Raw genomic sequence first — 12,275 nt, forward strand, 5'->3', positions numbered from 1 at the left:
CTTTGCATTTTCTTGTGGCCAAGCATCCTTAGTTTATTTTGTTAATATCCTTAATAGGATTACATCTTTACTACATTCAGTGCAGCAGCGCTTAAACAGATTGGGTTGCAGTCATGATGGCTGCAAAGTGTAAGTCTGGAATTATGCATTGTTACAGAGAGCTGAGGAAACAAGGAAGATTTGTTAGCAGAGCTTGTAGCAAAGCATAAAATGCATGTCAGAAACAACATTTGCAGTATTGCACATTGTTAGGGCAAACACTAATAAACAAAGTTTGACTTGTCATGAATAATCGACCTTTTTACAAGTATCATTTTGGATAGAAAATTAATAACTTGCACTGAGAAGGATAAAATGAACATAAATAAAGAGTTTTCTACTGGATTTAAAACATTTAGTAATGTATTTAATGATATATCCGTAACTGCACTAAATAAACAACAATAAAGATTAAACAGAAAATAAAAAAGACAACTATTCACAGCAGAATAAGGAAATGTTTTTATCTTACAAGGTCATCATCTAATACATGGCTATTTTTTCCTTTTGAATACTTATGACCTGTTAGATCACAGTCGTATCATGATAATTACTACCCTAAATATGGTTTCTTATAATCAGAAACATTGATGTCCTGTCCTTTGACAGAACGATGACCTACATACTATAACATGCATCTCAGAGGTGTCCTGCCTTTCTCCAGGAGAATTCCAAACCAACACAGCTCCTGTTTGATCTCTGAGTAAACAAAGTCAATAAACCATTCACTACTATTCCACTACTTGGATATCACCTGTATTAAATATTAGGATGATGGTCAATACAAACTAAAGGGGACCTGTCTTTTTATGCTCCACATGTGAATATCAATTTAAAATCATTTGAGAAGAGCATGGCAAGACACTATAGGCAAAAACGTTGTTTTTTCATGCACTAGTCAATTTTGAGATTTTGCTTTCAGACTAGTGGAAATAAAATTTACAAAATACACATTCAGGTATTTGTTTTTCTACACTTTGTCTATTTGAGTAGTTTGTACATTTCGAATACAATACATATTTTAAAAGGGCTTTTCCTCAAAATTAATTTCTCCACTTCAGGAACACACCAAACCTTCCAGTTTTATTCGTATGTACATTCTGAAGGTTTTGACAAAGGGGTTTGATAATATACAGTTGATAATATTATCAGATGTATGGAGTGAAGACATAACCAAACTTAAATATTAATATATAAAAATATTTGACTCTAATAGGTCCACAAACTGAAACAGGAATGTTGAACCTGGCTTTCTCCAGAGTTCAGATTTCTAAAAATGTATGCAAATTAGGGTATATTTATTTAGATAGTGCTTAATTTGCATATTTGGATATAAAAGTTCACAAAACTTGTAGTACACAATAATTGAGTTAAAGGAACTCAAGAACTGTGGAAGTCGCTGTGTGTGCAAGTACTGTGAAAAACTTAAACAATTAACAAAGGCAGAGGATGTTTGGGTAGATTTGAAGTACCGGTCCCAAACATCAGGATTTGAGTGGATTTTAGTAATCCTCCATGGACTTACCATAGAACCTGGGTCACACATAGATGGGCTGGTGGGGGAAGGGGCTGGGGAGGTGTGGTTGGCTGGACGGAAAATGCTGCATCATGGCTGTGCGAGGGCTCTTGGTTCACCTGTATAAAAACGTCCAGCTCCCTCAGTTCTTCATCAGGCACACCACAGCAGAGAGACCAAGATGTGGAACACAACTGAGACCAAGATGTGGAACACAACTGAGAACAAGATGTGGAACGCCACCAATCACACCAGCATGTGGAACGCCACTGAGCTCTCTTTGCAGCTCCCAACCCGCCGGTCCTCGGACCTGCTCCTGCAGCCCTTCTGGGACTACCTGGTCTTCCAGTACTACCCCCTGGTCTCCTCGCCCTTCTTCCCCGTCGTGCTCTCCTTCGCCAGCTACTTCCTCTTCAGCCTCCCCTTTGCAGTCATTGATCTCCTGGGAGAGAATCTGCCCGCTTTCCACCACTACAAGATCCAGGGCAACCGGCGCCCCACTGTGCACATGATGATGCGGAGCCTGGGCATGGCCGTGTACAACCACCTGGTCTTCGTGCTGCCCACCGTCATCATCAACAATGTCTTCATGCCTCTGCCCCCTCTGCCCCCCATGGCACCCACCCTCTGGGAGCTCTTCAGCGGAGGACTTGGCACCCTCCTCATCTTTGACACCCAGTACTTCATCTGGCACATGGTGCACCACAAGAACCCCCACCTCTACAAGTGGGTGCACGCCATCCACCACGAGTACTACGCTCCCTTCTCCTGGTCCACCCAGCATCTCAGCGCCATGGAGCTGATGGCCGTGGGCTTCTGGAGCAACCTGGACCCCCTCATGCTGACCATCCACCCGCTCACCACCTGGGTGCTTATCGTATTCAGCATCTGGCTGTCCGTGGAGGACCACATTGGCTACGACCTGCCCTTCTCCCTCCATCACCTGGTGCCATTCGGTCTGTTTGGCGGTGCCCCAGCCCACGACATGCACCACCAGAAGCCTGCCACCAACTTTGCACCTTTCTTCAGCCACTGGGACAGGCTGTGTGGCACTGAGAGCCACCTGGAGAAAAAGACTGACAAACTAGGAGAGTGAAAAGAATACTAAGGACAAGCTGACGCCATGTAAATACTTTACATTTTGTAATATATGTCTATATTTATATCTGCAAGTGCAATGGCATGAATGATATGTATACTTAACAAGCTATTTTTGTATGAACAGACTATTTTGCCCTTTTGTGTCCTTTGTATATCCCCTTTGTTGTATATCCTTTTGTATATGCAACTGATTTTTATATTTGAAGATTAATATGTGAACAACCATCTCCCAAACTACAATAAAATGTCTTTTAATAAAATACACCCAGTTATTTATTTCATTTACAGCATATTTTTGTGACAGAAAACAATTCCAGTGGATAACAGCATACTCAAACCCCAAGAACTAGAACACAGTACAGCACCAAGCAAATTTTAGCTGATGAAGCAAACCAAAGCACAAATTACACTCCCTCCGTTACAGCAGAAAACTGAACATTAGGTATTACAACTACTTACATAACACTGTAATCATGTGTAACTAAGAGGATTCAACATCCTTACCTCCAGTCTCTCAGTAATTAGTTCATAATGCAGAACATAACGAACATAAGTTGTATTTGACTTCCAAATTCGTCATCAAAGATTAAGCACTTTTGGGCATAAAAGTTTTGAAATGGTTGAAGACTAATGTGGTCACTTTGAGTGGACACAGTCAAACTCAATACAAGTGTGCTCCTAGCACTTTGAGCAATCGATTGCCTGACTAGTGGTAGAAAAAACATGGCAAGCTTTTTACTGCCTGAACCTGGAGTTTCAGCATTACTTTGCAAGTTTTTTTCATTGTTTACACACTTACAGATTGAAAGCATGTTACTGAAAACTCCAAGTACAAGTCCCAACTTCATACAATTCTATGCATAAGACATACCAATCAAACATTTGAAGTGCTGTGCCAGACCATGCACAATTTTGAGACATTAAATAATTTTTGTAATGTGTATTTAATGATAAGAAAAAAGTGAGTCATTATTTGTAGACAAAAAATTAGTTTTGGGAGGAACAGATCAACAAAAAAAAATGATCTTGCATGAGATCAAATGCATGCATTTCTCTCTTCACTTCTTCATTATACAATTGATTGGTAAGAGGAAGAAGGCAGGCTGTACTTTTCCTATCAATGTTTAATAGGTTCACCCGATAACATCTCTCATGCTCTATTGGCTGTAAGTAAGAGCCAAGTACGATGAAGCTTATTTATTTTATGTCACTTGTCATTTTGACACTGATGTGCAGCAAAGTTATAAATGCTACAAAGGTCTTGTAAGTAGCATTTATGTCTATTTAATGCTTTTATTGTTGTTCCATTGTTGTTGCTTGATATGAGGCAAAGCATACTCAACAAATGCTACTACTACTTAATAATAATTGAGTGACCAGTCAGCTATATCTTACCAAATAGTAAAGGGGATTGGCTGTGTATTAACCAATGACATATGAGTCATGCTATTTAGGTCTCCTGTCACATTCAATGTCAGTCACTTTAAAATAAGATGACCACATCATAGTATGTACTACTGTCTATGACTATTGTACAGTCATATTACCAATTGCCTGAGCATGCGATACATGCTTGAACACCAACTTTGGTATTCTTGTCATGACTTCAACACTGTCAGTGCTGCCACATTACTCAGGAACACATATAGCAGGTCCCACACTCAGTTGCTTCCTGGAGAACAAGTAGCTCTTCCTTGGTTTGGGAGGGTATGCAGTGGTACACCCCACCATGGCAAATATGGAAGAATAGTGGGATTGTCACAGTGGGTCTTCTGTTTCAGGGAGGAGTGTACCATGGGCTGAGGCCGGACCCCAAGGTATGGCTTGGCATGAGATGGTCATTTTAAGAGCATACAAAAAAAATGTCAAACCTTTTAATCAGTACGTCTAGTACAAGGATATAAACGATGTGGAATGTGTGCAGAAGCCTGAGAATTTGTATGTGGTATTTCCTGGCAGCTATACAGAACTAGGCTGAAATGTATTGTTACTTGTTGAGACCACTGGCCCTGCAGGATTATCCAGAAAGCTCAGAGAGGCTCAGGTTTGTGCTACATTATGTGAAATTACACTTATGGGTATGCTACAGCTCTGCAAACAAATTTACAGGACAGCCAGCATAAATCAAGAACTGAGTGGGTAATTTCAGGGATGAAATAAGATGTTAAATCATGGTGAACTGGCTTCAGTCAAACTAACAAACAAAACTATAAACAAACAAACTACTATCCAAAGTTAGGTAAGCAATATCTGCATTCAGGTATAAATAAAATAGACGCTCCAAAAATATCTTTGAGTCCCAGGGTAGCAACTAGCATTCATCACAGACTGAAATTGTCAACTCTCTGACCAATCTGGTTAGAAAACTCCCAAAGAGGCATTCAAAGCAGGCAATTACTTTGCATGAGGGTTAGGGTTAGGGTCAGGGTTGCATGGCCAAGTGTGGTGGAACTGCTTATGTTATTCACAGCACTCTCAAGTGGCATCCTAATAAAATACAAAGTCAGACCTGGACTTTTTTATTCGTATATAGAAACATAGCCTATTTGATAAAATGTCTTATAAAAATAAAACAGCATCAGTGTAAGAGTATAGACCAGGAAAATGGATGTTACAACTCAACAAATAAACTGTATAACTGGAGCCATTAAAATACAAAAATCTTAAAATGATTTGTCTTGTTGAGATACTGCACAAACATGTTGGAAATATGTCCAATGTTCTCAGTTGGATGCATTTTGGTGTAACTGATGAACTGACGTCGAAGCTTCCTCAGCTCAGCCATGTTGAGATTTCTGGTCAGCTCTATGTATGACTTGCAGTTAAGGAAACAAAGAGATGTAAGCTGTCCTGCATCATATACCATGCATGCTTCCAGCATAAGGGCCACACAAACACACACAGACTGTGAATACAGAGGAAGTACTTTTGAATACTGATAATGTGTCACTGATTATGCCTTATCTATGCTGCTTACTACTCAATAAATCTCTTCTATAAATTAATAGTTTGTCACACAAAAAAGTTGTGAACACTGCAAGACAACCTTGCAGTAGCTGAAATAGCATGCATGGACAGAACATTACTTCCACCGTATGTATACATTCATTCACACCATGTAAACAATCCATCATTTTGTGTCAAACTTTTCAAAAAAGAAACGGAAAGAGACTGACTGAGCCTGCAAAAAGCAGAACAATTATTCTGACAGAAATAACAGGAACCGACTTATGTTCCCCCCACACACACACACACAAACACACACACACACACACGCACACACGCACGCACTCACGCACACATGCACACACACACACACGCACACACACTGCATTACGGTGACTGGGTTGTAGGCCAAACGTGTCACTTGTATGGGGTTCCCACACCGCTAAGCAGGAACTGACCGCTATTGCCTGAAGCTTCTAGATTTGTTGACCCATTTATTTCCTTGGTTTGCCAAATTCATGGGATTTTGTCCAATTTATGCTTTCACAATCACCACACACCATGAGGCAAACCTTGTCCTCTTTTCAGTGCTGAAAAACCAATTATTTAGAGTATACTGCTTTTTGAAATTCATGTATGCCACACAGGACTGTCACACTAACTAACTTTGAGTACAGTATGCAATGTTGCAATGTAACACTGCTCTTATAAGTGTGATTTAGAAATCCTTTATCCTTTATCCTAATCCTTTTATCAACCACATAGTAATCTGGGTTAATGAGTGAGTGAGAGAGAGAGAGAGAGAAAGAGAGAGAGAGAGAGACAGAGAGAGCGAGAGAGTGAGAAAGAGGAATGGCTGTCAATTTAAAGATTGTACTGAAATAACATTGTATTCACTCTCTTTGTCTACCTTTGCTGGCAGCCCTTCAGTAATGGTAAGCCATGTGTAGGCTGTGGTGGTATGATGACAAGGTCAGCTCACAGCATTCATTGGGAGGGAGGTCTAGGCTGCAGGAACAAAGTCAAGATGAACAGGTGTGTCACACTTAGTGTCCTACATACAAATATGGAACAGTCTTAAGGCCAATTTAGGGTCGTTTTAGACGCAGAGCCGTAAGCACGTAATTTACACAAGGGACTTGTTTTAGACAAGTTTTGATTTACGGTTCCTTAAGGTTCCCTAAGGATTGTGCGTGTTGCAAGGCAAATTGACGCCAGAACTGTAGATTTATTTTGAGTGAAGTAAGCGTATTTATTGCAACAGGACAAAGGAAAAAAACTTACCGGAGCATGAAAGTGTAGTGGGCGAAAGGCTTGATGTTATGAATACATGTGTTACACAAAATACAAATGTTGGCAATTCAGTACCAGTGGCGGAAAAGACAGATCACATGATGCAAAAGTTCGTTTATTGACACATCTTTTAATGACTGCGACAGGCTTTAAAACGATGTGTTTATGAGTTACATTATTCAAAGATGAGAGGTAAACGGCGAGAGAATATCATCATGTTGTCAATGCTTGTAACTACAATGGCGCTGGCCACAAGGTAACGCCACGTTAATGTTAACTTTTGTATATGAGCAGACCGGGCTCATTCTATCAAACTCGCGGGTGCAATTGATTGATTCACGTCAATATGAACTCAATGAAAGATATCACCATGACTCACAAGTGGCAGAAAATGAATATGGAAGTATTTGTTCGTGAATTACCACATTCTCTCCAAACAATCACGGCAATTCAATACCAGTGGCGGAAACTTTTATGACGGCCAAAACGATGTGTTTATGAGTTACATTATTCAAAGATGAGAGGTTAACGGTGAGAGAATCGTGTGTTCTCTCCAAACAATCGCGGGTTAGAATGGGATATTCTATCCATAAATTTGCGGTAATTTGAGCGTCCTTATAAGTGTTTAAAGGCACCCAGTGCAACTTTATATAAACATTCAATGAAAAATAAACATTCAATTTCTAGTCTTTTTTACACGTAGTAAGTTTCAATAACTCCATACCATTACATATCGACATTCAAGGAGCAAAGATGAGATGTCGTTGTGTGGTGAGAACTGATAGAAAATCGTAAACAACAACAATCGCCGGTGGGGAGAGGCCATTTTTCCATTGACTGGAATCATGCGTTATTTATTGTAGGTTACAAAAAAATAAAGAAAATGGCGGCGATTGTTGTTGTTATCGATTTTCTATCAGTTCTCACCACACAACGACGTCTAATATTTGCTCCTTGAATGTCGATATGTAATGGTATGGAGTTATTGAAACTTACTATGTGTAAAAAAGACTAGAAATTGAATGTTTATTTTTAAGCCTCGAAAGTTGCACTGGGTGCCTTTAAAGAGGATTTGTAAAGGAGTTCATGTCTTCGGACCTCTTCTGTTATGTTTGTTCCTAATCCATACGAAAAGGCTTGTGAGACGGTCTGCAGGGTATTCATGATTTAAAAAAATGTCTGGGTCTAAAAAAGATTGTAGTATGCCATTAACCCGGAAACGTGAGACTCTGTGAAAGGCTGTGGTAGCCGGCCAATCACAGTCTTTGCGAGCTGCGTAGGGCCGTAGGGTTTTAGTCGCATAGTCAGGAATTTTGGCAGACTCACTTAACCACGTAAGGGGGGGGGGGGGGGGGGGGGGGGGGTATTTTACCGCGCAAGGGGGGGTTGTGTATCTTACGTGCTTACGCGTTACGTCTAAAACAGAGCATATATCGGCCTTTAAGCTTTTGAAAAACTACATAATGATGGCATTGCATACACTGTGTCCTTGACAGGAATGATCGGCATACGTATGCAAGCACAAATAAAACCGTATAGCAACTAGGAAGAAGTGACTTATTCAAGATTCAACATAAGCACTGGAGTTGATGGCTGTGTTGTATTTAGCTTTGAACCAAAACAAAAGACAATTTTTTTGGCAATAAATCTTAACTTCACCTCTTGTGTGAATGTGCTCTTGCTTCCATGATCTTGATGCATTCATGTCTTCAGGCTTGCAGAGCCAAACTAGAGATACATTTCTGCAAGCAGCGCTCAAACAGATTGGGGTGCAGTCATGATGGCTGCAAGGTTTAGCAAATACAGCAAAACAAAGTCTGGAATTCTGCAAAGTTACAGAGAGCTGTGGAAACAATGGAGATGTGTTAGCAGAGTGTGCAGCAAAGCATAAAATGCATGTCAGAAACAGCTGAACATTTGTATCATTTCATTATTGCACATTGAAAGGGCTAGAACACTGACAAACAAAGGATGACTTGTCACTTGTTATGAAAAATAATCTTCCTTTTTACAAATATCAGAAGAACTATTTACAGCAGAATGAGGATAATATACAGTTGACAATATTTTCTGATTGACTGATTGAAGACATATCCAAACTTCCCTCTTTAAAAATCTCTGTAAGACTCTAATATGTCGACAAAATGAAACGAGAATTTGGAACCTTGCCGTCTCCAGTGATCAGATTTCTGTTTTAAAAATCTATGCAAATTAGCACATATTTAATTAGATACTGCTTAATTTGCGTATTTAAACATAAAAGTTCAGAAAACTTGCAATTCAAAATAATTGTCTTAATCTTAGTAATACACTGGGGAAATCTCAGTGTGTGAAAAAGAGGGGAAAAAACGAAAACAATAAACAAAGGCAGAGGACGTTTGGGTAGTTTTGAAGTACCAGTCCCAAACATCAGGATTTTAGTGGATTTTAGTAATCCTCCATGGACTTACCATCGAACCTGGGTTACACATAGATGGGCTGGGGTGGGAGGGGGTGGGGGAGTTGTGGTGGGCTGGACGGAAAATGCTGCATCATGGCTGTGTGAGGGCTTTTGGTTCACCTGTATAAAAACGTCCAGCTCCCTCAGTTCTTCATCAGGCACACCACAGCAGAGAGACCAAGATGTGGAACACAACTGAGACCAAGATGTGGAACACAACTGAGACCAAGATGTGGAACACAACTGAGAACGAGATGTGGAACACCACCAATCACACCAGCATGTGGAACGCCACTGAGCTCTCTTTGCAGCTCCCCACCCGCCGGTCCTCGGACCTGCTCCTGCAGCCCTTCTGGGACTACCTGGTCTTCCAATACTACCCCCTGGTCTCCTCGCCCTTCTTCCCCGTCGTGCTCTCCTTCGCCAGCTACTTCCTCTTCAGCCTCCCCTTTGCAATCATTGACCTCCTGGGAGAGAATCTGCCTGCTTTCCACAACTACAAGATCCAGGGCAACAGGCGCCCCACTGTGCACATGATGATGCGGAGCCTGGGCATGGCCGTGTACAACCACCTGGTCTTCGTGCTGCCCACCGTCATCATCAACAACGTCTTCATGCCTCTGCCCCCTCTGCCCCCCATGGCACCCACCCTCTGGGAGCTCTTCAGTGGAGGACTTGGCACCCTCCTCATCTTTGACACCCAGTACTTCATCTGGCACATGGTGCACCACAAGAACCCCCACCTCTACAAGTGGGTGCACGCCATCCACCACGAGTACTACGCTCCCTTCTCCTGGTCCACCCAGCATCTCAGCGCCATGGAGCTGATGGCCGTGGGCTTCTGGAGCAACCTGGACCCCCTCATGCTGACCATCCACCCGCTCACCACCTGGGTGCTTATCGTATTCAGCATCTGGCTGTCCGTGGAGGACCACATTGGCTACGACCTGCCCTTCTCCCTCCATCACCTGGTGCCTTTCGGTCTGTTTGGCGGTGCCCCAGCCCACGACATGCACCACCAGAAGCCTGCCACCAACTTTGCACCTTTCTTCAGCCACTGGGACAGGCTGTGTGGCACTGAGAGCCACCTGGAGAAAAAGACTGACAAACTAGGAGAGTGAAAAGAATACTAAGGACAAGCTGCACGCCATGTAAATACTTTACATTTTGTAATATATGTCTATATTTATATCTGCAAGTGCAATGGCATGAATGACATGTATATTTAACAAGCTATTTTTGTATGAACAGACTATTTTGCCCTTTTGTATCCTTTGTATATCCCTTTTGTTGTATATCATTTTGTATATGCAACTGATGTTTATATTTGAAGATTAATATGTGAACAACCATCTACCAAACTACAATAAAATGTCTTTTAATAAAATACACCCAGTTTTATACCTCATTTACAACATATTTTTGTGACAGAAAGGTTTTAAACTATTCCAGTGGATGCCAGCACACTCAAACCCCAAGCACAGTTTAGCTGATGAAGCAAACCACAGGACAAATTAAACTCCCTCCTTTACAGCAAAAAACTGAACATCAGGTATTACAACTACTTACACAACACTGTAATAATGTGTAACTAAGAGGATTCAACATCCTTACCTCCAGTCTCACAGTAATTAGTTAATAATGCAGAACATTACTAACACAAGTTGTATTTGAAATCCCAAATCCGTCAGCAAAGATTTAGCACTTTTGGCAGAAAAGTTTTGAAATGGTTGAAGACTTAAATGCTCACTTTGAGGGGACACAGTTAAACTCAATACAAGTGTGCTCCTAGCAGTTTGAGCAATCGATAGAGTGCCTGACTGGTGGTGAAAACACGATTTGTACTGCCCAAACCTGGAGTTTCAGCATTACTTTGCAAGTTTTTATCATTGTTTACACACTTACAGATTGAAAGCATGTTACTGAAAACTCCAAGTCCAAGTCCCAACTACACACAAATATATGACATACCAATTAAATAAGACATATGAATCAAACATTGCTGTGCCAGTCCATGCACAATTTGAGACATTAAATCATTAAAACATTAACATTTTTGTAATGTGTGTTTAATGATTAGAAAAAGTGAGTTATTAGTGTAGTCAAAAATTAAGTAACATCAGAGTTTTGGGAGAAACAGATCAACAAAACAATGACATTTAAAAGGCAGTTGCATAGTTACAGTAATACATATAACCTCCATGTTCAATACACACACAGGGAGACTTGTGTGAACCACTTCAAATAGTGCATAATGACATGGACTGTTGTTTCTTAGCGAATGTGAGCTGATTATGTATTGCCTTGGCAACTCAAGTAGTATTACAAATATATTATCAAATGCATGCATTTCTCTCATAATTTCTTCAGTAAACAGATGTTTGGTAAGAGGAAGTAGGCAGGCTGTACTTCTCCTATCAATGTTTAATAATTTCACCCAATAACATCTGTTATGCTATGTAATGCTTATTTTTTTTATGTGTAGCAATCTTTCTTTATCTCCAATCGATTGCACTGAATTATAAATTATACAAAGAACTTCTAGTAGCATTTATGTCTATTTAATGCTTTTATTGTTGTTCCATTGTTGCTGCTTGATATGAGGAAAAGCATCCTCAACAAATGCTACTACTACTTATAATAATTGAGTGACCAGTCAGCTATCTTACCAAATAGTAAAGGGGATTGGCTGTGTATAAACCAATGACATATGAGTCATGCTATTTAAGACTCCTGTCACATTCAATGTCAGTACTTGGTCCTGTCACTTTAAAATTAGATGACCACCTTATATGTACTACTCTCTATGACTATTGTACAGTCATATTACCAATTGCTTGAGCATGCAATACGTGCTTGAACACCAACTTTGGTATTATTGTCATGACTTCCACACTGTCAGTGCTGCCACATTACTCAGGAACACATCGTCAGTCTGCC

General features: G+C 40.5%; 2 protein-coding genes across 2 annotated transcripts; both read left to right on the forward strand.

Annotated features, from left to right (window-relative positions):
* Positions 1 to 1,811: 1,811 nt before the first annotated feature.
* Positions 1,812 to 2,651, forward strand: LOC308368714 (cholesterol 25-hydroxylase-like protein 1, member 1; the record flags this gene model as incomplete). The annotated part of the gene is made up of 1 exon (XM_080842964.1): positions 1,812 to 2,651. One exon carries the CDS (start codon positions 1,812 to 1,814, stop codon positions 2,649 to 2,651), a length of 840 nt encoding a protein of 279 aa, XP_080699090.1.
* A 6,965-nt stretch (positions 2,652 to 9,616) lies between these two features.
* Positions 9,617 to 10,456, forward strand: LOC308368715 (cholesterol 25-hydroxylase-like protein 1, member 1; the record flags this gene model as incomplete). Its single annotated transcript, XM_080842965.1, has 1 exon — positions 9,617 to 10,456. One exon carries the CDS (start codon positions 9,617 to 9,619, stop codon positions 10,454 to 10,456), a length of 840 nt encoding a protein of 279 aa, XP_080699091.1.
* Positions 10,457 to 12,275: the final 1,819 nt, after the last annotated feature.

The sequence above is a fragment of the Sprattus sprattus genome, assembly GCF_963457725.1.
Source record: "Sprattus sprattus genome assembly, chromosome: 7".
Classification (NCBI taxonomy): domain Eukaryota; kingdom Metazoa; phylum Chordata; class Actinopteri; order Clupeiformes; family Clupeidae; genus Sprattus; species Sprattus sprattus.